The sequence below is a fragment of the Gymnoscopelus braueri genome (genome assembly GCF_963280865.1).
Source record: "Gymnoscopelus braueri genome assembly, chromosome: 23".
NCBI lineage: Eukaryota > Metazoa > Chordata > Actinopteri > Myctophiformes > Myctophidae > Gymnoscopelus > Gymnoscopelus braueri.
In genome coordinates this window covers 4,293,746-4,320,392 of record NC_137625.1, presented here as the reverse complement: position 1 = coordinate 4,320,392, position 26,647 = coordinate 4,293,746, and the positions used below count along the sequence as shown (strand labels likewise).

At 44.1% G+C, this 26,647-nt stretch overlaps 1 protein-coding gene across 1 annotated transcript; it reads right to left on the bottom strand.

Moving 5' to 3' along the window:
• Window positions 1-24,250, bottom strand: LOC308079697 (receptor-interacting serine/threonine-protein kinase 3-like). Its single transcript, XM_080421258.1, has 11 exons — window positions 24,224-24,250; window positions 11,907-12,085; window positions 11,352-11,685; window positions 9,762-9,904; window positions 9,610-9,665; window positions 9,080-9,238; window positions 8,443-8,525; window positions 8,088-8,127; window positions 7,467-7,556; window positions 7,127-7,192; window positions 1-1,275 (listed from the first exon to the last, which is right to left on the bottom strand). The coding sequence occupies exons 2-11, from the start codon at window positions 12,047-12,049 to the stop codon at window positions 731-733; spliced, it is 1,659 nt and encodes a 552-aa protein (XP_080277384.1). The 5' UTR covers window positions 12,050-12,085; window positions 24,224-24,250; the 3' UTR covers window positions 1-730.
• Between the last annotated feature and the right edge of the window lie 2,397 nt (window positions 24,251-26,647).

Here is a 26,647-nt window from a genome sequence, read left to right as displayed (position 1 = left end):
CATTCTGCATTTACTTTTGGTACATTTACTCAAGTACATTTTTGAATTCCAAACTTTTATTGACAGAGTATTTCTACATCGGAGTATTGCAGTGGTGGAAAGTAACTAAGTACATTTACTTTAGTACAAGAGGTATTTATACTTTACTTGAGTATTTCCAATTTCCAATACTTTTACTTCTACTCCACTACATCTCAGAGGCAAATATTGCACTTTTACTCCACTACAATTATTTGAAAACTTTAGTTACTAGTTACTTTTCAGATATAAATGATTACATTATAAAACATACATTAACTACTTTAGCCCTATTTTATACCTCGGCTATTTGAAAATAGCCGATCTACAAGCTCACTGCTGTAGCTCAAGCTGTAGATCTACTATTTTCAAACATAATAGTACTTTTACTTTTGGTACTTTAAGTACATTTTGATGCCAATACTTTTGTATTTTGGATTCTGGACTTTTACTTAACAGAGTATTTCTATACTGCAGTATTAATACTTTTACTTAAGTAAAGAATTGGAGTACTTTCTCCACCACCGCAGTATTGATACTTTTACTTAGGTAAACAAATAGTAGTACTTTTCCCACCACAGCATGAGAGTAAAGTAGTCAACCAACAACATGCTCACAGCAGTAGGAGAGGAAAGAGTTAAACATATCAATCCTAGAGTCACAAACATGTGGAGTAACCATGGAGACCTGGTGTCCTCCTCACATAGAGACTCTATCTCTGCTCACACAGACGTACTGAGGAGGAGGAGTAGGGGTTTAACCAGAACCCAGCATAGAGCGGTTCAGAGAATGTGTTGTGGAAGGTGAAGGTGTACAGGTGAGTCAGTGAGTCTGAACAGACCTCATAAAAGGACAGATTCCCTAAAGGACAGTCCAGATACACTGCTACTCTTTTGGAGCGCCCAGAGGGACAGACAGGGAGGACAGTCCCCTCACTATTGTGTTTGACTCTGTAACTGTTATCACCACAGTCCAGCCTCCAGGACTTCAGGCCTCCAAGCAGAGAGTCACCACCACTTCCTTTCCTACTGATTCCTCCATAAGTCACTGCTATAGAAACATTTCCATTCCTCTCTACCTCCCAGTAACAGGGTCCAGTCAGACCCTCTGTACACAGAACCTGTGTCCAGTAATCAAACCTGTCAGGATGATCAGGACGAGGAGGACCTGTCCACCCCCGTGTCGCCACCATGTTGTTCTCAGACAGAGAGAGGTGTCTGTGTGCTGTGTTTGTGTTCAGTTTGAGATGAGAGAAATCTGATGAGAAAATAACACAATAAACATTAAATACATCATTCACTGAGTGACACACACACACACACACACACACACACTCTATCAGCTAGCATGCTAGCTAATGCAACGTAGGCAATGGAAACGGCTTGGCTTGGGGTAATCCTTTTGCCACAGCAAATTTTAATGAAGACACATTGAGTGAGCCTCTCCAATGAATCATCACCTTACCGTGGTGGAGAGGTTTGTGTGCCCCAATGAACCTGGGAGCTGTGTTGTCGGGAGCCTAGTGCTCCTGGTAGGGTCTCCCATGGCAAAGTGGTCTCGGGGGAGGGGCCAGACTAAGAATGGTTCACCAAACACTTCATGGACAATTCAAGACGAAGTGATGCGACCCGGCCCGGAGGAAGCCCGGGGCCCTCCTCTGGAGCCAGGCCCGGAGGAAGGGCTCGTCAGCGAGCGCCTGGTGGCCGGGCTAACCACGGAGCCCGGCCGGGCACAGCCCGAAGAAGGAACGTGGGCAGATCTTCGCCGCCACGTGGGCCCACCACCCGCGATCGGAACCAGTGGGGTCGGGTGCACTGTCAGATGGGTGGCAGTGACAGCAGAGGTTCCAGACGGACCAATCAGGGGCAGCAGAGGCTGACTTTTGGGACGTGGAACGTAACTACGCTGGTGGGGAAGGAGCCTGAGCTGGTGCGGGAGGCAGAGCGCTACCGGTTAGACCTGGTGGGGCTTGCCTCCACACATAGCAAGGACTCTGGAACCAAACTCCTGGACAAGGGGTGGACCTTGTTTTATTCTGGAGTTGCTCAGGGTGTGAGGTCTCAGGCGGGTGTGGGGATACTCACAAGCCCCCGGCTGAGTGCCATCACGTTGGGGTTCACCCCGGTGGACAAGAGAGTCGCCTCCCTCCGCCTAAGGGTTGATGGGGGGAAAACTCTGACTGTTGTCTGTGCGTACGCGCCAAACAAGAGTTCAGAGTATTCGGCCTTTTTGGATACCCTGCATGGGGTCCTGCATGGGGCTCCGGTGGGGGATTCCATAGTCTTGCTGGGGGACTTCAACGCACACGTGGGCAATGACGGGGATACTTGGACTGGCGTGATTGGGAGGAACGGTCTCCCTGATCTGAACCTGAGTGGTGGCTTGTTATTGGATTTCTGTGCTAGTCATGGACTGACAATAACAAACACCATGTTCAAACATAAGGATGCTCATAAGTGTACTTGGTACCAGAGTACCCTAGGCCAAAGATCAATGATCGATTTTGTAATCGTATCAGCTGATCTGAGGCCGCATGTTCTGGACACTCGGGTGAAGAGAGGGGCGGAACTGTCAACTGATCACCATCTGGTGGTGAGTTGGTTCAGATGGCGGGGGAAGCCTCTGGACAGACCTGGCAAACCCAAGCGTGTAGTGCGGGTGAACTGGGAACGTTTGGAGGAGACCTCTGTTCGGAAGGAATTTAACTCCCACCTCCGGCGGGACTTCTCTGGCATCCCTGTGGAGGTTGGGGGCATTGAACAGGAATGGGCAATGTTCAAAGCCTCTATTGCTAAAGCTGCGGTTGTGAGCTGTGGTCAGAAGGTCTTAGGTGCCTCAAGGGGCGGTAACCCTCGAACACCCTGGTGGACAGCGGTGGTCAGGGAAGCCGTCCGACTGAAGAAGGAGGCCTATCGGGGTATGATATCCCAGGGGACTCCAGAGGCAGTTGCAAGGTACCGACAGGCCCGAAGGGCGGCAGCCACAGCTGTGACGGAGGCTAAGCAGCGGGTGTGGGAGGAGTTCGGGGAATCCATGGAGAAGGACTTTCGGGCGGCACCAAAGTTGTTCTGGACGACCATACGGCACCTCAGGAGGGGAAAGCGGGGAACCATCCAAGCTGTATACAGCAAGGATGGGGCTCTGCTGACTTCAAGTGAGGAAGTCGTAGGGAGGTGGAAGGAACACTTTGAGGAACTCCTAAACCCAATGACATCAGACCCACCCTCCCTGACAGGAGCAGAGCCTGAGGATGATGGGGGATCGGCGTCAATCTCCCGGAAGGAAGTCACTGAGGTAGTTAAACAACTCCACAGTGGCAAAGCTCCGGGGGTTGATGAGATTCGTCCAGAAATGCTGAAGGCTCTGGGTGTTGAGGGGCTGTCTTGGTTGATACGTCTTTGCAACATCGCGTGGAAGTCTGGGACAGTACCGAGGGAGTGGCAGACTGGGGTGGTGGTCCCACTTTTCAAAAAGGGGGACCAGAGGTTGTGTGCCAATTACAGAGGTATCACATTACTCAGCCTCCCTGGGAAAGTTTATGCCAAGGTACTGGAAAGGAGGGTCCGGCCGATAGTCGAACCTCAGATTCAAGAGGAGCAATGTGGTTTCCGTCCTGGTCGTGGAACAACTGACCAACTCTTTACTCTGGCAGGGATCCTGGAGAGGGCCTGGGAGTATGCATATCCGGTCTACATGTGTTTTGTGGATTTGGAGAAGGCATATGACCGGGTCCCCCGGGAGTTTCTGTGGGAGGTGCTGCGGGAATATGGGGTGAGGGGGACCTTGTTGAGGGCCATCCAATCTCTGTACGCCCAAAGCGAGAGCTGTGTCCGTGTGCTCGGCAGTAAGTCGGATTATTTTCCAGTGGGGGTTGGTCTCAGACAGGGCTGCGCCTTGTCACCTATCCTGTTTGTGATTTTCATGGACAGGATCTCGAGGCGAAGTCGTGGCGGAGAGGGTATACGGTTCGGTGAGCTAAGGGTTGCGTCACTGCTTTTTGCGGATGATGTGGTCCTGATGGCACCATCGGTCCGGGACCTTCAGCTCTCACTGGATCGGTTCGCAGTCGAGTGTGCGTCGGCTGGGATGAAAATCAGCATCTCCAAATCTGAGGCCATGGTTCTCAGCAGGAAACCGGTGGATTGTGCAGTCCGGGTAGGGAATGAGGCTTTGCCCCAGGTGAAGGAGTTTAAGTATCTCGGGGTCTTGTTCACGAGTGAGGGGAGGACGGAGCAGGAGATCAGCCGGAGAATCGGAGCAGCAGGAGCGGTATTGCAGTCGCTGTACCGCACTGTGGTGACGAAAAGAGAGCTGAGCCAGAAGGCAAAGCTCTCGGTCTTCCGAGCAATCTTCGTTCCTACTCTCACCTATGGTCATGAAGTGTGGGTCATGACCGAAAGAATAAGGTCGCGGGTACAAGCGGCCGAAATGAGTTTTCTCAGACGGGTGGCTGGCATCTCCCTTAGAGATAGGGTGAGAAGTTCGGTCACCCGGGAGAGACTCGGAGTAGAGTCGCTGCTCCTTCGCTTGGAAAGGAGCCAGCTTAGGTGGTTCGGGCATCTAGTACGGATGCCTCCCGAGCGTCTCCCTAGGGAGGTCCTCGCTGCACGTCCCACTGGGAGGAGACCCCGGGGCAGACCAAGGACCAGATGGGCGGATTACATCTCCACACTGGCCTGGGAACGCCTCGGGATCCCCCAGGAGGAAGTTGCTAATGTTGCTCAGGAGAGGAAGGTCTGGAGCTCTCTGCTGGAACTGTTGCCCCCGCGACCCGACTCCGGATAAGCGGTCGAAGATGGATGGATGGATGGATGGACATTGAGTGAGGTAATTTAGCCTGTGTGTGTGTGTGTGTGTGTGTGTGTGTGTGTGTGTGTGTGTGTGTGTGTGTCTGTGTGAGGGGGGGCATATAACAGAACAGGCATTTTATCAAAAAAAATACTTTTTTTGAAAAAAGTTAAAACATCGATGTTTTTCAATTCAACTGTAAAATCCTCACAACAAACAGAGAGAAAAAACTACCATGATCCCCCCCCCCCACCCTTTTTAATCATTTTAACCCATTAAAGCCTGGAACGCATCTGTGTCATTTTAGATGTCTTTGGCTATTAAAAAATAGCAGATCTACAAGCTCATATCGCGGCACTCGGTGCCGCGCTATGAGCTTGTAGATCTGCTATTTTTGAAAATCCTCAACATTTTGTGCAAATATTTGAAAATATATATATTTTTAAAGGGAACATTTGTAACTCAAATCTTTGCTTCATGGGGGTCCCTGGAACAAAATATTTTGGGATGGGGGGTCCACGGCCAAATACATATAATTTTGGGGATATGAAAAAGTTTGAGAACCACTGATATTATAGCAACATAAGTTTTTCAGAAAACTGTTAGGATATAGGAGACATTTGTAGAATCCCCCAGAAGCATAGATTTGAGTTACAGAAATGTTCGCTTTAAATATATATATATATTCAAAGATTTGCACAAATCTTCACGATTTTTCAAAAATAGCAGATCTGCCCAAATAAATCTTAAAAGTTAGTCTTTTTCTTTGAGTGAAAGTAATCAACATATACTTAAAGTATTAAAAGTAAAAGTACTCATTTCACAACTTCTATTTTTCCAGAAGTTTTCAAAATGTGTCAAAATATTTTGAATAAAGCAGATCTACAAGCTCACAATGTAATGCATTGTGAGCTTGTAGATCAGCTATTTTAGAATAGCTGAAGGCTGAAGTATGAAATAGGGTTGAAGTGGTTAATACATGTTTTGTAACAATAATCTAAATGTAAGTAACTAAATTAATAATTATAGTGAAGTAAAAAAGTATAATATCTGCCTCTGAGATGTAGTGGAGTAGAAGTAGAAAGTAAACTATTATATATAAACTATTTTTGTGTATTCTGATGGCAATAGTTTTACTTTTACTCAAGTAAATTGTTGAATACAGGACTTTTACCTTAACAGAGTATTTCTACATTTTGGTATTAATACTTTTACCTGTAAACAATCTGAGTACTTATTCCAACACATAGTCTGTCGGGTAGAAACCTTGTAAGTCCAGACTGTTACTTTACAGGAAAAAGAAACTGATCCAATGTAGTTATTATTTATTATTAATTAACAGGGGGGTCCCCACATGATTTTGGGGGGGTCCCCACATGATTTGGGGGGGTTCCCCAGATGACAGTGAAGTGACAATTTAAGGAATTTTAATACCTTTTTAATACCTAGAATTGTGAAAATAGCCGATCATTGTGAGGCGTTGTGGACTTGTAGATCTGCTATTTTCACAATATTTATCTGTGGAACCGAGTCAAACTAAATGTAATGCCTCAACTCCTAAGATTCTAAGTGCTTGTCAGGGTGGGGGGTCCCCAGTTCAAATATGATCATTTTGTGGGGTCCCCAGGTTCAAATATGATCATTTTGTGGGGTCCCCAGGTTCAAATATGATCATTTTGGGGGTCACGGTCTGAAAAGGTTGAGAACCACTGCTCTATACTACAGTTCTCCCTCTATACTACAAATCTCTTTGTCAAAAATAAAAGATCTACAAGCTCACAACACGTCATAACATGATGCGTTGTGAGCTTGTAGATATTTTCCATGAATGTTCACGTATTAAGAAATGCCAAAAACCTTAAGGAGGGGAGGAGAGGAGAGGAGAGGAGAGGAGAGGAGAGGAGAGGAGAGGAGGGGAGAGGAGAGGAGAGGAGAGGAGAGGAGAGGAGAGGAGAGGAGAGGAGAGGAGAGGAGAGGAGAGGAGAGGAGGGGAGGAGGGGAGAGGAGAGGAGAGGAGAGGAGAGGAGAGGAGAGGAGAGGAGAGGGGAGGGGAGGGGAGGGGAGGGGAGGGGAGGGGAGGGGAGGGGAGAGGAGAGGAGAGGAGAGGAGAGGAGAGGAGAGGAGAGGAGAGGAGAGGAGGGGAGGGGAGGGGAGGGGAGGGGAGGGGAGGGGAGGAGAGGAGAGGAGAGGAGTACACCCTGGAACCCCTTCAAGGACCCCTGGGGGTCCCAAAACCACACCACTGGTCTACTGGTATCCAAACAATGTCACTGTATGAAGGGTTTGTGTAAAAGCAGTTTACTGATCATCATGTACTCACGTTTTAAATAGTCCTTCCTGTTTGTGCTCCCTGGAGGCACTGATGGTGAGTCATTGACTGCAGACTCTGTAAACACAAGAAGTCATTTGATATCATGATCTAATCTACAAAGTATGCATAAATTAGTGCGTTTGGAAATACACACTATCGGAATGGAATATGCAAAAATCTGATTGATACATCTGGATCACATGACTCCAGAGATCCTGTGTATTCATTCATGTGAGTTTTGAGCAAAACAAATGACAAAATAAAAAACATGCACAAGTAAGTACTGTGTTTTGAAATGAATTGTTCAGGCTTCAGATCAACATCAACATTTAAATAGAAATAAACATACTTGGAGCTCTTGTGGGTTGGAGAAGAGCTGTGGTTGCAGGGTCTGTAGAAACTCTGCCGGTAGTAGATGGAGAATCTGTCTGCATTGGTCCTGGTTTAAGGAAATTAAAATGATTTTAGGCCAACCGGTTACAAGATAAATGGACAACAGAGCCTTTTCTCCTCTTTAACCCATTAAGACCGGGAAAGAAACGCATCTGTGTCATTTTAAGATGTCTTTGGCTATTCTAATAATAGCTACTAATAGCAGATCTACAAGCTCATATCGCGCTTGTAGATATGCTATTTGTTTTTTAAATCATGACAATTTGAGCAAATCTTTGAATATACATTTTTAAGTGAACATTTGTAATTCAAATCCTTTGCTTCTGGGGGGTCCCTGGAACTAAATATTTTACAAATGTTTGCTTTAAAAATATATATATTTAAAGATTTCCACAAATGTTCACGATTTTTCAAAAATAGCAGATCTACAAGCTCATAGCGCGGCACACAATCATGGATTGTGGAATAACCATCCCTATAATAATAATAATTATTATTATATCCTTATAATGAGCCCATAGTGTTCTGTGATGTTTACAGGAACCTTGGATGGGAGTTAAATAGATAGTTTACGTACCTGGTGGTCGTACACACTCCTCCTGTCTGTTCACAGAGTCCTGGAGTAATGGCATTATACACATATTAGAGTACTGATTTCAATTAAGGTCACAAGTAGCCTACAGAAACACATTTCGAATAAACTGATAAAGCCTGAGTTTTTTTTATCACAATTTTAACTTCACAACTCACACTTTCAATTTGTGTAGGTATGTTGGCAAGAAAAACTATACAAGTGTTTCTGAGATGTACAGTTACAAATCATAAAGTCACAAGTAAGGCCTTTTTCATAAAATGTTATAGTGGGCTTCCATCAATAAACTACTAAAAGTTGTTCTGAGTTTGAAAACACAGCTAGAAAAATGTGTACCTACCAACTTTGTCAAGGTTTCATTGACAGCAGCTTTGATTCCCTTCTGATGCTTTGAGAAAACACGACCTGTCACTTCAGTGCATCCTGAAAGGCAAACCACCATGACAGGACAAAGATATTTGACAATGTAAATGACCAGAATGATGTACCTCTGACCAGCGTGAATGTTGTGCGTACATAACAAGTTACAATATACACTAGGTCTAATTCTTTCACATGAATTACATGTATGAAAATTGGACAAATTTGAATATCTGTTTAGAAAGTACAATTTGGATACTATTGTATAAATCATATTGACAAAGTATTTTAGATATATATATAAAACAATATCCCACTTGAATCCTGCTCTCTTTCAGCTACATAAAGTGCCGGCATGGCGATCTCAGAGAATCTGAATCTGGCTTTCTTTTCTACCAAAAATTACATTTTACAATTTGTATAACGTGTACAAAATATACTCGTTTGTGTTTATATCATACAGTATATTTTAAATGTACAAAACATGACAAAAATATATTTTGGACACATTATTGAAGTGTTTGAAGTCAATTAACATTGAGCAGGAAGCTCGTAGTGTGCTCCCATTTCATGACTTTCCCTAAAAACTATATATCTGTGTAAGAATGTAAATTCACCTTTGAATGTGGGCCTCTTAGTGGGATCCTTGTCCCAGCACCTCTCCATGAGGTTAACTAGCTCTTCTAATCCATCTGCTTTGCTCTGATCAATTGTGTGAAGATCAGGTCTCTGTCCCATATTAATAATCCTGAATATCAGCACATCACGATTTACCCCTACAACGAATACAGAACAGATATTTGTGTGTGCACGTACATGCGTGCGTAAGGTTTGAAATATGAATACATACAGTAGGTATGCATGAGTACTGTACATAGTGGTTGTTATGTACATAGTGGTATAAATAATAATAATAATAAATGTATTTGTTTAGCACTTTTCTCAAAGCTTACACATTGCTTCACGCAGCAAATATGACAAATAAAAACAGAACGTTGAAAGGCTCATTGCCAAATATCACAAATCAAACATGTTGATTGTAAGTGAAATTCCTTTTTCTACAACCACTTAGTTCAAACTCCATTCATTTCATACTTACTGTATGTGTGCTGCTGTATACATTCACATGGAATAGTGGATCATTTACCTGCTGGATAGGGCTCCCAATTTCCAGTAAGAATGGTCCAGAGGAGTATGCCGTAACTAAATACAAATATGTTAAAAAAAAAAGTTTGAAACTGTTTTCACATAATCAATAAATGTAATGACTATATCAACAGCATTCCTTCAAGAGTTTACCTGTAAACATCATAAGAGCGGACAGGACGGTAGTGCTGTTCAAAGGCCTCTGGGGCAGTGTAGAACAGAGTGCCTCCTTCATCACCTTTGTTGCTGGTATTCAAAACACTGGTGGACACCAGAGAGAGGCCAAAATCGGCTAACTATTAAAAGAAAGAGGATAAAAGAGCATTTTAGGCATTTCTGCTTTGATTGAAGCCCAGTGAAGAGAAGCAGTGAGGACAAATGGCATGGCAATATGCATCATGGTCGCAATCAAACCCTTGAGGTTACGTTGTTAATTGATAGAGAAAAGTGGGTGCTCAATTTGTTTTTTAAATATTGTTTTAATTGTTTTTCAGAATCAGCATTTTACACAAATGTGGTCACGGCTTTAGATGATAGATATAATAAAGCATAGTAATAATATTAATAATAATAGTCATAATCATAATCAGAGATGTCAGAGATGAACAATTAAATAATAATAATAATAATAATAATAATAATAATAATAATAATAATAATAATAATATAATGGGGATTAACCAAATTATCATATTCACAACGGGAGTTTTTAGTTCTTGGCTAAATCCGTTTATTTCTGTCGCGCGAAAATAGTTTTTTCTTGTAGCCTATATAATCAGTAGTGTGTGGTCTAAATTACTGAAATCACATTTGAAATCTCGTCTCGCGATACTTCCGCCTTCCGTCCGGACCAATGGCGGAGGGAAGTATCGTGAGACGAGATTTCAAACGTGATTTCAGTAAAACAGATTTGTAAACAGTAATGGCGGCGCCCGTGAAGCAATAGCATTCTATCAGATGGACCACACTTATGATGAGATAACAACCTCAAATAAAGGTAAGGACAATGCCTAGGTCGAAATTCTCCTTTAAGCTGAATACCCTAGCATCTATTGACCATTTTAGGAATTTATATAATAACCGTGTATTACCTGTATGCAACTGTTTTAACTGATTGCTGTTAACATACAACTGTTTTAACTGTTTGTGTCAACTTTATTGTTTTTCTTGTTGTTCTTATGTTATTTATATGTGTGTAATCTCGGCATCATTGTAAATGAGGGCCTCCCTCAATGATCTCTCAGAGAATCTTAAATAAAGGTTGAATGAATGAAAAGCTCATGGACTATGTGTTTCTTGCTTGGCAACCATAGAAACATGTATAATGCCCTAAATATAAGCTCCCATAGTAACAGAGACTGATATTATAATACAAAAAGTTTATTCAAAGATCGTTCAACGGGGGGAAAGATAGTAGTAGAGAAGTAAAGACATGTTTAGCCCTCAGTAAACAAGGAACCCTTTCATTCTATTGATTGGGGGGAATATTCATATTTTTAATATTCAAGTAATTCAGAAAGGGGTTCCAGGAAACATAGAATAGGTCTTTTTGACCATGTGTGTGTGTGTGTGTGTGTGTGTGTGTGTGTGTGTGTGTGTGTGTGTGTGTGTGTGTGTGTGTGTGTGTGTGTGTGTGTGTGTGTGTGTGTGTGTGTGTGTCTGTGTGTGTCTGTGCGTGGGTGCATGCATGCGTGTGTGTGTGTGTGTGTGTGTGTGTGTGTGTGTGTGTGTGTGTGTGCATACCTTGGCATCTAAGTAGGCATCCAGTAGTACATTGTCCGGTTTCAGGTCCGAGTGCACAACCGGTGGCTTCTTGCTGTGAAGGAAGTTCATGGCCACGGCCACCTGGTCGGCCAGACGGAAAGCCAGGGCCCAGGGTGGAGGCCCAGACAGGGCCTTCTGGAGGGACAGCAGGGAGCCTCTCTGCATCAGCTCCATTACTATACCCTGCCTCTCCATACAGCCCAGCTTAGGGACAGGGGGAATGCCCCGGTACATCCCATAGACCTTGGGCACAAACGCAGCAGAGTCCATGTAACCAGCCTCTCGCCCCAGAGCGGTGGACAAGGTGCCAGAGCTGCAGTATGGAAGGAGACAGTTTAGGAGGAGAAAGACGGCAGTTAGAATCCAGTTATGTGAGGCTGACTTTGATAGGACTGATGATCATGAAATATGTCATTGATTAGTGTGAAAGAATCAACCATGTTGCTGATAAAATTCCTATAATATATAATATATATATATATATATATATATATATATATATATATATATATATATATATATATATTTTTTTACCCATCATGAAGCAGCTTGATGGCAACGTCAAAGCCCCAGTCCTTGTGGCTGGCCTTATAGACACATCCAAAGCCCCCTGAGGCCAGCTCTTTCCAGTTCTCCAGACTTCCATCGTCAATTGTCTCTCTGTCCCGGGCTGCCATCTCTCACCAAAGAACAGAACCACCAAAGATTCAAATCTAGAGGGCAGTAATAATAGGCAAATTAATATGAAATCTTTCCATATAAAGCAACCAACTAATCACATATACGTACAGTACTTATCTGCTGACAATGCATACATGCCTCCTTTGTTACATTCATTAGAAAGAGCATAGTGCGGATGCTTTTTTTAGGGCCCCATGTAATTAATTCTGTGGTCACATTATCCGTTTTGCTTATGTCTTAACCACTCTCTTAAAGGTTTCCAGGTACCAGTTCTTATGTCTTAACCACTCTCTTAAAGGCTTTCAGGTACCAGTTGCTGATGGGGGGTGAGGCTGAAGCATGATGGAGATGTGAGCTGCTTTCAGCGGGGTTCATTTTTGTAAGTCCACCTTCATAATATATTCATTCATTTAGGCACTAGTTTTGGGGTCCTGGGGCCTTTGCCAGGGTTTTGACTGCTGTGTGTGCCTACTGCCTAATCATGTGTGTTGCAGTGCTGGGTTGGAGGGCGGAGTCGGAGACAATCAGGGTTAAGGGAGACACCTGGCCATTGTCTCCCCAAAGACTATAAAAGACCTGCTATGTCCATGCTCTGTCTCTTCAGTCATCCCCAGGACACAGGAGCGGCCACACAGAAGAAAATGTCTCTTTGGTTGCATCTGTTAGTCTTTAAAATGGGCAGAATGTTCACCTGTCTGCTTCGTAGGCACATTCATTCATTCACTGCGGGCAGCACTAATAACAACAACATTGACCCGGAACCGGAAGTGGTTATATTCCCTTAACCCCCGCTCTTAAAGTTACAAGCCCTCTTTGGTGAATGTCTCTCAATGTCTCTCAATGTGGGTCACCACACAGGCCCCCCCAGAATTCACCAATACAAAAAGTGCAACCAAATAATTAGACAGTAAACAGTCCAACAGCACAGTCCCTCAGTGAACAAACTCTAAAGTCAACGTGGGGTAGGGGACTGATCAAGCGGCCGAAGCGACTGCGCTTAACAGGAGGGGAATTAAGTGGGACCTGAGGCCGCGCCATGGAAGGGGCCGGGACAGGGTCAGAGGTCGGGCCGAAAGCGGGGGGCCAACTGAACTGGCTCATCCTTGTCCAAGTGAGCAGCCTTAAGACGGTCTATAATGACCGTCTCTGGCCTGCCCCCCATGTCCACAACAAAGTTTTTTGCGCCCGCCTCCAGGACCCAGGAAGGGCCCGTCATAGGGGGGCTGCAGCGGAGTCCGATGGCTGTCGTGCCGGATGAAGACATACTTCGCTGATGGCAGGTCCCTGGGGACGTACGACTGGGGGAGGCAGTGGCGAGATGACGGAATAGGAATAAGGGCATCGGCGACACCCCGGGACACAGTTCGATGCGAGGCGGCCAACCCCCCCCCGGGACCCGCAGTGGCTGGCCGTACACCAGCTCGGCGGACGAGGCCTGGAGGTCCTCTTTGGAGGTAGAGCGAAGACCGAGCATGACCCACGGGAGGTGGTCAACCCAGTCGCTATCCGTAAGGCCGGCCCGAAGAGCGGCCTTCATGTCCCTATGGAACCGCTCGCAGAGTCTGTTGCCCTGTGGGTTGTACACCGTAGTGTGGTGGATTTCACCCCCAGGTGCTCAGCAGCCGCAGTCCAGTCAGCTGCGTCATCTCCTAATCGTACTCGGGTGTTATGATAAACAAAACCGGGGTCTCGAAGTGATAGAATCTGAACCAAGCCGGACCCAATTGACGATAATAAAACCCGTCAAAACCCGAACTCGTATGGGTCGTGGATATTATACAAGCAAGCACAGTGACTGTCTGTCTGTCTGCAATGGATAAAGTGTTAGTGGTGAAAGTTGGTGACACACATTGCAGGCAACTAAGGAAAGTAATCAACGTCCCTTGCGCCATCATTTATGTATAACATTAACAAAACTAAACGAAAGCTGTAGGTTTTGCATATTAAGGTTTAAAGGCCAAAACATATATTAATGTGTTTATACTGTGCAACATACAGTGTCGCGCAGCAGTTCACTCACGGCCACTTTATTCAGTTATTGTTTGGTAAGCAACATCTCTGCATGATGGAGTAGATATCATATTATTTAGTTAACTATAATAACAGGAACAGATTGCATAATGTGACAAGTGGAAAGAAGCGCAGCGCTAATGTAACGAGGTGTAATGATCAGTTGGGTGCATGTCTGCAAACATGCATGTGACGTTAATTATGACCGATAAATGTATTCTTTGGCCGGTAAAATATAATCCTGTCGGTCAAGGAGGCCAGCCCACAAAATGCCTAGCGGAAACCCTGCCACCATGGTGAAGAGGTGAGTATATCCGTGGGAGGGGGGCAGGGGGCCCACCAGGTCCACCTTCACCTGATCGAAACACCTCTCTGGAACTATAAACGGTGCCAAAGGAGCTTTGGTGTGGCGGTGCACCTTGACGCGCTGACATGCCACGCATGACCCAGCCCAGGTCCTAAAATCCTTCCGGAGGCCAGGCCAAACAAACCTGACCCGCACCAGCTTAGTCGAGGCCTTCACCCCTGGGTGGGAAAGGCCGTGGATGGTGTCAAAAACCTGGCGCCGCCAGGCAGCAGGTACCATAGGGCTTGGCCACACCGAAGACTTTGTCTATCACCGGGGACCAGTCCAACTCGTCCTTGGGCGCCTTGCCCCGCAGGGCTTCCTACAAGGGCAAGGGGCGCATGAGGTGGGCAGCAACCAGTTGTAAAAGTTCACCATGCCCAGAAACTCCTGTAGAGTGCGGGGACGAGGAAAACTGGAGACGGCATCCACCCTGGCGGAAAGGGGGACGGCTCCCTGTGGAGCGACGTGGTGTCCGTGGAAGGTGATGGAGGACTGCCCGAACTGGCACTTGGCCGGGTTGACGATGAGGCCGTGTTCGCTGAGGCGCTCACACAGCTGCCGGAGGTGTGTCATGTGCTCCTCAATGGACACACTGGCTACTAGAATGTCATCTAGGTAGACAAACAAGAACGGCATGTCTCGGAGCACCATCAGGTCTATCAGGCGGTGAAACGTCTGCGTCGCCCCCATGAGGCCAAAAGGCATCTGCAGGAACTCGAAAAGGCCAAAGGGTGTGATGACAGCTGTTTTAGGCACATCTCGTAGATGGAGCGGCACCTGGTGGTACCCGCGCACCAGGTCCACCTTGGAGGAGATGATGGCCCCCACAAGGTGGGCAGAGAAGTCCTGTATGTGCGGGACGGGGTACCGGTCGGGGGTTGTGGCGTTATTCAGGCGACGGAAATCGCCGCAGGGGCGCCACCCCCCGCCAGCCTTATCAACCATGTGTAGGGGAGAAGCCCACGGGCTGTTCGAGTGGCGCACAATGCCGAGGCGCTCCATGGTGGTAAACTCCCCTTTGGCGATTGCCAGTTTTGCCGAGGCGAGGCGCCGGGCATAGACTGGAGGGCCCTCGTGGTAATATGGTTTTCCACGCCGTACTTAGCCACCGCCAATGAGAAAGTGGGTGTGGTGAGGTCAGGGAACCCGGCGAGCAGGCGTTGATACGGATCCCCGGTGGCAAGCGTGTTTAACAGGCATAGAGCTCCGGCCCCCCCAAGCGTACAGCGGTACGAAGCAAAGGAGAGGGCATCGATCAGGCGACAGTTCTTATATCAATCAGCGGCTGTAAGCACAGAGGAAGTCCGCGCCCAGGAGCGGCGTGGACACAGCAGCCATAACGAAGTCCCAGCCGAAACGTCGCCCGCCAAAACACACCTCCACATACCTGGTGCCATAAGTACGTATGGGCGTGCCGTTATCGGCCGTGTCCGCCGGCAATGGTGTCCACGGCCTGTGCTGGCAGGATGCTGCATTGAGCGCCTCAACCAGCAGCCGCCGGCCAGACACGGAGTCGGTGATGAACAACAGCTTGCCAGCGCCCATAGCCGCTAATGAGCGCTGGCCTTGCCGTTTCCCTGACCCCTGAAACTGCATGGCTTGCGACACTGCTTGGCCTTGGCCCCAAACCTGGCATGGTAATAACAGAGCCCGTCGTCGGGTTGGCGTCGGGCTGTCACCACAGCCGCGGTGTCCGTATAGTCCTCCAGGGGTGTTGTTGAGGTGTCCTGGTGAGGCAGCAGCGCATGGACAAACTGCTGCCGGTTGGCCAGGAAAACCCTGTCTGCTTCTGCAGCCAGACCGCGATAGTCCTTGGTGGTGGAGAGGGGGGAACTGGCTAGTGCTGTGCGCACCGGCACTGGAAGCTGCCGCAGGAAAAGTTGTGTAAACAGAAAGGAGGGATCAGCTGCTCCCAGCACAGCTAGCATCTTCTCCATTAACTCTGACGGTCTGCGATCGCCGAGGCCGTTGAGGGACAGCAAGTGGTCCGCTTTCTCCAGTTCTGACAGTTCGTAAGGTTTCAGAAGGAATTCTTTAGTGCATCGTACTTGCCGGCTGCCGGTGGATCCTCCAACAGCATCATCGCTCGTGCCGTCGTCGAAGCATCCAACGCCGCCACTACATGGAAGTATTTTGTTACATCCTGCGTTATCCCTCTCAGCTGGAATTGGGCTTTGATGTGTTGAAACCACGGCTGTGGATTATGCTGCCAAAAATCGAGCAGCTTGACAGTTGCTGCGTTGATGTTAGCCTGTATGTTAGCTGCGTTGTTATCCCCGTTCGGTGCAGGCGCTGCTGCGTCCGCTGCGGGGGCGTCGTTGTCGTCAAACATGTTTGTTATTCACAGGGTCACCAATGTGGAGTAAGAAACAGCGAGACAGGAGACGTAGGCAAGTCGAGGTAGTTTACTTAAACTTCACCGTAGGTACATACATTCATTCATTCACTGCGGGCAGCACTAATAACAATAACATTAACCCGGAACCAGAAGTGGTTATATTCCCTTAACCCCGCTCTTAAAGGGACAAGCCCTCTTTGGTGAATGTCTCTCAATGTGAGACACCACAATGGAAGCCATCATTACTCTCACACATACCTGCCTAATTCAGCAACCTCCCTACCAATGACATCATCAGTGGTGATTGCAAGCTAATGGAAGACACACAGCACACTTTCTCTAGAAGCCATTGTTCTGGTATAAATATAGAATAAATACACCATTTAAAGAAAAATCTTGTTTGAAATGACCGAACCTGCCTATACTGATGATGTCACTGGTAGGCGGGTTTCTGAATTGTTCACAGCTGTCCTCTGAGACACAGACAGAATAGACACAAATGGTACCATATTATAAGGAGCGTTAGTGAGGACCATTTCATCATCATCATAACCTTTGGGGCAGGCCCTCATTTTCAATGTAGCCGAGATGTATATAAAGATAGTTTGAAAATGGCTGAAGTGGTCCTTTAACAATGCCTTGCCCGTGTAGGGAAGACCAGCAGGAAACTTATACAACACATTAGCAGTGAAAATAATATGATTCACTGAAACAATAGCCATAGCTGTGCATTTTACTGATATGAAACATGACATACTGTATCCTCCCTCTGGTGTTGTGTCGTTGAGAGAAGGTCTTGCTACTGTACCACCTACTGTAGGTAGAGACCACCTCTTACTGTTGAAGAGATGGGAAGCTTATTGAAGTTTGACTCATCTCCTACGGGACTATAAGGCTATTCAATCTAATGTTATATTTTCATGGCTTTCATTATTTTAGTTTTTAATTATACATGTCTCGAGGCAAATGTTAATGTTTTAATGTCTCAAGTTCTTAAAGGAGCTACACCATGAATTTAAAAAAAATATTTGATATTTAATATCATATGGTGTATGTCCCTCAAACCTTTTTCAAAAGGTTTGAGCCTAAATCATCACTCAGATATACTCATCCCAAGTCAATTGTCTCTGGCTTATACAGCGCTTTCAGCTGCAATACCAAAACGTCCTCTTGGGCAGGGGGGGGCTACTGAGCAATTCTGTCTGTTAATACAAAAAAATATTTAAAGAAAATATTTAAAAAAAGAAAAAAAAATGGAAAAATTCTGCATAAAAAGAAGCATCTAAGAAAAATACAAAATCGAAAAAAAAACACTTTGAACATTTTTGAACAATTCCACCAAGTGTTTGAGGTGCCTATTTCACCCACTTCCGGGGGGGCGGAGCCAAAATCCGAGCCCGAAGTATTTGTTCGTAGACCCCCACTTAGGGGGGGTAGAAAAAGTTTCGGAGCGATTCGGGCACTTTTCATTTAACATTGGGTTTGCCATCAATAATGTTTGTGACATCATAAACATTTCCATTCTGAGATCGCCTGTTCAGACACGCCCATTCTGGAAATCCATGAAATGAGAAGGAATGACTGAATTAAAAAAAAAAACATTTTTTGGGTACAAGAGACACTGGGGACCCCAAAAAATACAAAAAACCAAGAAAAAAGTGATTTTCATGGTGTAGATCCTTTAATCTATCTTATCTATTGACCAGTTGTGTCATGGAAAAGTGTGCATGAATGATGCTGACATTTGGGATTTTAATATCGACGGTGGACCAGTGGTGGAAAAAGTAGTACATTTTTTGTATTAAGTAAAAGTATCAATATACTGCAATGTAGAAATACTCTGTAAGTAAAAGACCGGAATTCAAAATGTAAAAATGCAAAAAGTAAAAGTAGTCGTGGTGCAAAATGTCCCATTTCACAAGTTTTGAAATGTATAAAAATATAATATTTTGAAAATAGCAGATCTACAGCTCACAATGCGACGCATTGTGAGCTTGTAGATCGTCTATTTTCAAATGACCGAAATGTATATAGGACTGAAGTGGTTAATGTATGTTTTGTGATAATAATCAAACTCTACAAAGTAACTACTGTAGTAACTAAAGATTTCAATTAATTGTAGTGGAGTAAAAGTACACTATTTGCCTGTGAGATGTAGTGGAGTAGTAAAAGTATTGGAAATTAGAAATACTCAAGTAAAGTGCAAATACCTCAAAATTGTACTTAAGTACAGTCCTTGAGTAAATGTACTTAGTTACTTTCCACCAGTGCGGTGTACGTATTACCTTATTACCACATCATCCGTATGGGCCCTCCCTACAGCTACTTAACTACTGCATATACAGTAGGAACAGCACACAGCATACCAAACCAAGGAGTGCTGCTTGGCAGCAAGCAGTGTGTCATGGAGGCCACACGGAGTAGGACGGCGTGTGGCCAGTGATTTTTCACGTGCAAGGTACGGTACGGTACAGTGAACGCACTTTCACACACGTGCACGCTAGAACGTGCCCCCCCCCCCCCCCCCCGTAGATTCACAAGCCATTCATGTGAATGGATCGGTTCATGACTCCCAGGAGCCAAGGATTCTGATTGGTCTGTGGGTGGAGCGGGACCAGAGACTTCCAATTGGCCCGATTCCAATCCGCTCCCTTACAGACTCACTGACTGATTGGAGCGCGTTCACGTGAAGTCTGAAGTCTGTCCCTCCTATTTGTAATGGGCAGTGGTGGAAAAAGGTACTAAATCAAGATCATAAATAAAGAAAAAAATAAAGATGTGTGTGTGTGTGTGTGTGTGTGTGTGTGTGTGTGTGTGTGTGTGTGTGTGTGTGTGTGTGTGTGTGTGTGTGTGTGTGTGTGTGTGTGTGTGTGTGTGTGTGTGTGTGTGTGTGTATTTTCAGTGATATGTTGGCAGTGGTTCAGGAGGCAGAGACTTAGGGATCGCAAGGTTACCGGTTCGATCCCCAGCTCCCCCTATGTTAGTCAGTGTTGTCTCAAGTGTCCTTGAGCAAGACACTGAACCCCTCACTGCTCCTGAAGAGACATACGTTGAAACAACATGTGTGGAACTCCTACATACTAATAATATCTGCATTAATTCACTTAAAAAAGAAATAAAAATAAGACATGGATCAACAGTGTGTGAAAATGACCACAGGGAAAAATGCTTCAAAAGATCAAACAGATGTGATGTCATCTGTTGAGATCAAGACAAAGGAGGCAGAACAGGAAGATAAAAGATTTTCATCAGCTGAGAGACAGTGATTCCAATAATGTCCAATAATAACAATATTAACAATCTTTGGAAACCCTCCATCCAATAATAATAATAATAAAGCTTTATTTATATAGCACCTTTCGAAACAAAGTTACAAAGTGCTTCACAGAGATAAAATACACCATACAGTAGGAGAGCACAAAAAAAAAAGTAACCAATCGACTCCAAATGGCCTGAAACGTGCTCCTAAAAAAGAAAACGTCAAAAAAATAATAAAGAAATTATTAAAAAATAAACCGAAACCGGAGTCCTGGCATCAAACTATAGAGACACTGCATTCCTTTAAAAGCTGTCATACCATCATGAATGTGTTTTCATTGTTAGATTAATATCATTACGGGTGAGTTCAGAAATGCGCACCGGGAACACACTCACGTATTAGTTTGTATTGGCCAGTGCCAGTGGTGTAAAGTAACTAAGTACATTTACTCAAGTACTGTACTTAAGTACAATTTTGAGGTACTTTTACTTTTCTGGAGTATTTCCAATTGTCAGTACTTTTACTTCTACTCCACTACATCTCAGAGGCAAATATTATACTTTTACTCCACTACTTTAGTTACTAGTTACTTTGCCGATTTAAATATATTACATTATAAAACATACATTAACCACTTTAGCCCTATTTTATACATAGGCTATTTTCAAACATTTTAGTACTTTTACTTTTGGTACATTTTGATACCAATACTTTTGTACTTTTACTCAAGTAAATTTTTAATTCCGGACTTTTACTTGTAATGGAGTATTTCTATATTGCAGTATTGATACTTTAACTTAAGTAAAATATCTGAGTACTTTTTCCACGACTGGCCAGTGCGCTCAGTGCTGTATATCCGAACACACCTAAAATCAAACCATAGAGTCACTGCATTCCTTTAAAAGCCGTCATACCTTCATTAATCTGTTCTCATTGTTAGATTAACATCATTACATCACACCTACTCCTGGTCTAAGACTCTCTCATCAACATAGAACCTGTTCTCCTTCATCACTGGTACAACCTGATCTCCTCCTGTCCTCATCTAACCCTGTTCTCACTCTGCCACGTGTTGTGAGCTTGTAGATCAGCTATACATATGAATCAGACATAACTCTGATCAGGTACACAACTATCCTTGTAGAATATCTTCTGATCTTTACGTGGCTTTATTTTAGGACACAAGGACACTTTACAGTTAAGATACCAAGCCTCTGGAACACCTGACAACATGTATACGTCTGATTTAATTTAAACAAGGACTCTTTTATTATTATCGTTCTTTATTGTATGTCTATTACTTATGTTGTTTTTGTTTTGTAGAGGTTGAACTGATTTGATTGATTTACTCTTTTTCTAGGGTTTCATATCTCTACTAGCATTTCAAGCACGCACGCACGCACGCACACACACACACACACACACACACACACACACAGTGCATGCCATGCCGTGCACGTTTATCTTTTCATCGTGGTTGCGTACCAAACATTCTCAACACAACGGACATAGCTGATCTACAAGCTACTAACTCCTCACAGCACGACATGTTGTGAGTTTGTAAATCTGTATTTTCTGTGCCGTGACAACGGTGTCACTGAGTAGGTTTGAGTCACTCCTACATTCTGAACATTCTTCTACTCTGACATGACACTGTGTGTGTGTGTGTGTGTGTGTGTGTGTGTGTGTGTGTGTGTGTGTGTGTGTGTGTGTGTGTGTGTGTGTGTGTGTGTGTGTATGACGTAGAGATGCTATATTCATTTATAGATGGTGATCTTGTGGATGCCAAATTGATTCAAACAGTATTCCACCATTTTGTAGACAATGGATATTCATATGACAAGTGGAATTGGAGCTATAGGACCATATACCTCTCATTTCACGAATGCCCGTTGTGTCATTTGCGCGTGTGTGTGTGTGTGGGGGGGGGGGGGGGGCACACACTGTCAACAAAGCTCTGGTGACGAACACAACACCAGTACACCACCAATCTAGCAGAATAGCAGATCTACAAGTTCAACAACACCAGTACACCAGCAACCTAGCAGAATAGCAGATCTACAAGCCCTCAAGGCGTCTCATCAGCTCTGTTGTTCAAAAAGTAATAAAACAGGGTTAAGGTGGTTCAACTATTTTACTATTTCTGTTGGGGACCCCCTAGAACCTCTTCAAGGACCCCCGGGGGTCCCCTGACCACACTTTGAGAACCACTGCAATAAAGCATTGTGTTTTCCTTTGTTAAAAGTAGCCTTTCTAAAAGAGATTTTCATTTTATTTATGTTTTAGTTTGAGTCCCAATCTTCACAGTAAAATCCTCAGTGTAATTATGTATTTATTATTATGTATATAAATAAATAGAGTAGGGCCTACATTGAAACTATTAACTATAGCAGGGTTTCTCAAAGTATGTACCGTGGCCAGGGGTGCCGCAGAATACTTAAAAATATTTGGGATTTATCAATATCACTTCAGTTTAACCACTTAAACCCTCTATACTCATTAAGACAGACCACCAAACCTCCTTGCCAAAAATAGCCAATATACAAGCTCACAGCGTGTCACGTTGTGACACGTTGTGAGCTTGTAGATCTGCTATTTTTGGTGAATGTTCCCCCCAGAATAGGGATGCTGGGGTTTAAGTGGTTATGAAGTTCTTTTCAATCTGTCGTCATGGAAACTACTTTTCTCTAAAGTTTTCCTCGTGACACATACTGTATCTTAGGGGGAAAGATTTACATATTTACGTACCGTAATATGACATAAATGTAACGTTCTATAAAGTAACAATGTAGTTCAGGGGTGCCTTGGATGAAAAAGTAATTTATAGGGTTGACCTGAGACCCTCTGAACTATAGGATGCCAGATCTACAACTTAATGTCATCTAAATGACATTTTAGCCTTTCCATAAGCCTGCATGCTCGTCAAGGCTATAGGATATAAGTAGCTCTATATAATTAGTATAATTATAATAATATAATAATTATAATATGTATAATTAGCTAAAAGTAGTATGTCCAACACATTGTTTCACTGGCTGATGTGAAAACTGAAATGCTGATTGATGTGTGTTGTTCTGGTAAATAAGTAAACACACCCCCCCCCCCTCTCTCTCTCTCTCTCTCTCTCTCGCCCCACTAGGTTTAAAGGAGTAGTTCACCCAAAAAAGGACTTGTTTACTATCAATTACACACCCCATGAAGCATTGAATTCATGGAGATGTTTTTGTTTTCGTCTCATTCCTGAGACAAGAATTTGATGACCAGCAGAGTTTACAGTAGGAGACTCCACCGGTCATCCAATTATCGTCTCAGGAATGAGACAAAAAAATAATGATCTCCATGAATTCAAGGCTTCATGGGGTGTGTAATGGATGGAAAGTAATTTTTTGGGTGAACTACTCCTTTAATGATGAGTGGTGACACAAAGACAATGCAAATTACGGTTTAGTTGAACAATAAAAAATGAAGGGGAAAAAAAAAAAAAACGGGAAAGCATCTGTGTCAGCTTAGCGTTGGCTATTAAAAAATAGCAGATATACAAGCTCACAGTGTGTCACTTCGTGCCGCACTGCCGAGCTTGTACATCTGCTATTTTTAATTTTTTTTGAAGGATCTTGAAATGTGAGAACTACTAATTTAGGAGGCATTTGTAGAATCAGCCTCAGGTCTTAATGGGTTAATAGGAACTTCTTGTCACACAGTCAATCCTCCGCCATGCCACACGAGAGAAAGAGCTCCAAACACACATGATGACATCACACAATGATCACACTGACTAGTCAGTCACAGTAAATCCACTAATGTCTTCTTTCTCCATGTAAACTATAAGACTGTTTGAGTCCTTCAACAACAAACGATCATTAACCTATCATAGCAGACCTCAACCACAGTCAGCTAACAAACAACACAAAGCAATGTGACACGTTAACATACATGAATAATTAAAACAGGTATTTATCACTCATACTGTATACAACCTGGGTGGAGATCGTGTGTATAATTATTTAGAAGTAGAATGCTACAATAAAACATTTTGATTAAAGTGATTTAATTTTTTTTTATTAAACCTGATCTGCTGATCCATATTTACACATCCCTAAACTCCCCTAAAATGACTCATAATGTAAACGATACACAACCCAGGTTGAATATTAATATAAATCCTGTTTATCCATTTATTCCATATTTTCCATTCCAAGCACATTAAGTCTTACCGTGTTCTTGTGCTGCAGAGAAGTGTGTCAGCGCAGGTGTGTAGAAACTGACACGTTTTACTGTATAGCTCTCACATGATTGGACACAGCAGCACCTGTTGATAAAAGGCAACATATCAGTAGAGATTGTGATTGGTTTAGAGCTCTGATCAGGCGTGGCGAGTGTATTCAGGTAGACATGATGGAAAGATAACCTGTTTATAAAAAAGAAAAAGGACAAGCAGAATGGGGCGTAGCATCATGGTATTTGTTAGAGAAGTTTATCAATAAGTCAAAACAACTGGTGTAAAATGATAGAAATCACTGAATGTGTGCAGTGGGTCCTTGCTTCATCTTCATACAACATACATGTTTATCATGACAGACAGTAGACAGTTCAGAGCTCACTGAGGTTCAGATATCACTATATTTATAATGATAAATAAAGATCATGTTTATCATGACAGACAGTAGACAGTTCAGAGTCACTGAGGTTCAGATATCACTCAGTATTTCATAAAATAAAGATCAGATCTCTACTGTATCTGTCTACCTTAAGACAGGGTTGAATGAATGCGTGCCAGTTGTTTGTGTGTGTGTGTGTGTGTGTGTGTGTGTGTGTGTGTGTGTGTGTGTGTGTGTGTGTGTGTGTGTGTGTGTGTGTGTGTGTGTGTGTGTGTGTGTGTGTGTGTATCTGTGACTCTGTGTGTGTGTGTGTGTCTCTGTCTGTCTGTCTGTCTGTCTGTCTGTCTGTCTGTCTGTCTGTCTGTCTGTCTGTCTGTCTGTCTGTCTGTCTGTCTGTCTGTCTGTCTGTCTGTCTGTCTGTCTGTCTGTGTGTGTGTGTGTGTGTGTGTGTGTGTGTGTGTGGGGGTGTGTGTGTGTGTGTGTGTGTGTCTCTCCATTCTGCTATGTTCAGAATGTTGTCAGGTGAGTGACGTCACCTCCCACAAACACACACCTTCCCTGTAAGCGAGTAAATAAGTAAACTAGAACAGAGATCCCCGCCAGGCTGGGTTGCCTAACCCAGGGCCTGAAACATTTGGAAGGCATTCATAACCAATTGGAATGGAATTGGATAAATGTGATGCATTTTGATCACATGACTCCAGACATATTCTAATATTTACAAACTTTTGGGGAGGAGGTTCTTACTGGCAGTGTGTATGCAACGTTTCATGGCATTCGGACGCCGTATTCATGATTTGAGGCATTTTGTCCCACAAACGAAAGCCAATTGCAACCAATAGAAGGGAATCTTAAAAGGCTCAGGCTGATATCATATATATATATATATATATATATATATATATATATATATATATATATATATATATTTATGTGACATGGATGATGTGCACAGATTAGCGTGCCTTTTGGACAAAATCTGTAGGAGGAGCAAAAAGTGTGTTAATATTGGGAGTTGCGTCATGATCTAAGGAATCCAGGGAAAGAAGATTGACTGTACGATCTACGGTTCAGGAGTTATTTGGCCTGCTGTAGGGCCATTAGCTGGCCAAAGAGGCCACAAAATAAATGGGGCAGAAGTTCTTCCTTGGCCTACTGGGAGTGTGCGTGAAAAGTTTCACGCTGATCGACAGGTAGGCAGGCAGGCAGGCAGGCAGGCAGGCAGGCAGGCAGGCAGGCAGGCAGGCAGACAGAGAGACAGGCAGACAGACAGACAGACAGACAGACAGACAGACAGACAGACAGACAGACAGACAGACAGACAGACAGACAGACAGTCTGTCTGTCTGTCTCCCAAGGGGTCGGCCTACAGGAGGCTTTGTCGGTCGGTCGGTCGGTCGGTCTGTCCCTCTTTTCCTCTGCACACACGTCATGCGAAGTCCGGCCATTCAGATTCCAACCACTAGGGGTCTGGCAGTGCTCCGAGGAGCACTTTTTCTAGTTACTGTAGTTATTGTATTTGATCCCAAATTACTTCATCAGTGTCTCTATAGCCCTCTAACCCAGGGTTTCTCAAAGTGGGGGCTGTGGCACCCTAAGGTTGCCGTGACGTAGGTCCAGGGGTGCTGCAGAATACTTTGATGACATTAAAAGTAATTCACAATACAAGGTCTACTAAACTGGGAGACTCATTAAGCATTAAGCTTGTTTAAGATGAGATGCATCTTTTTTGATTGATTGAATATTTTATTAGGCAAAAAAATTAAAACAGCACAGTTACATTTAAAATACTTTGTCTAACAGGTCCGTTCATAAAAGTCCTTGCGGACTTGTTTCCAATGAGGGCCTTGGTATTCAATTCATAGGCATATATAGTGGCACCACAGTTCGAATATCATTACAAAAAAACAGCAAAAAAAGAAAAAAGAAAAAATATATATAACGTAATGTACAAAAAAAAAAAAGGGGGGGAGGGGAAAGATATGTACAAGAACAGGGGGGGGGGGTCGGCTGTCTAACGAAAATGGTACTACCTCCTCC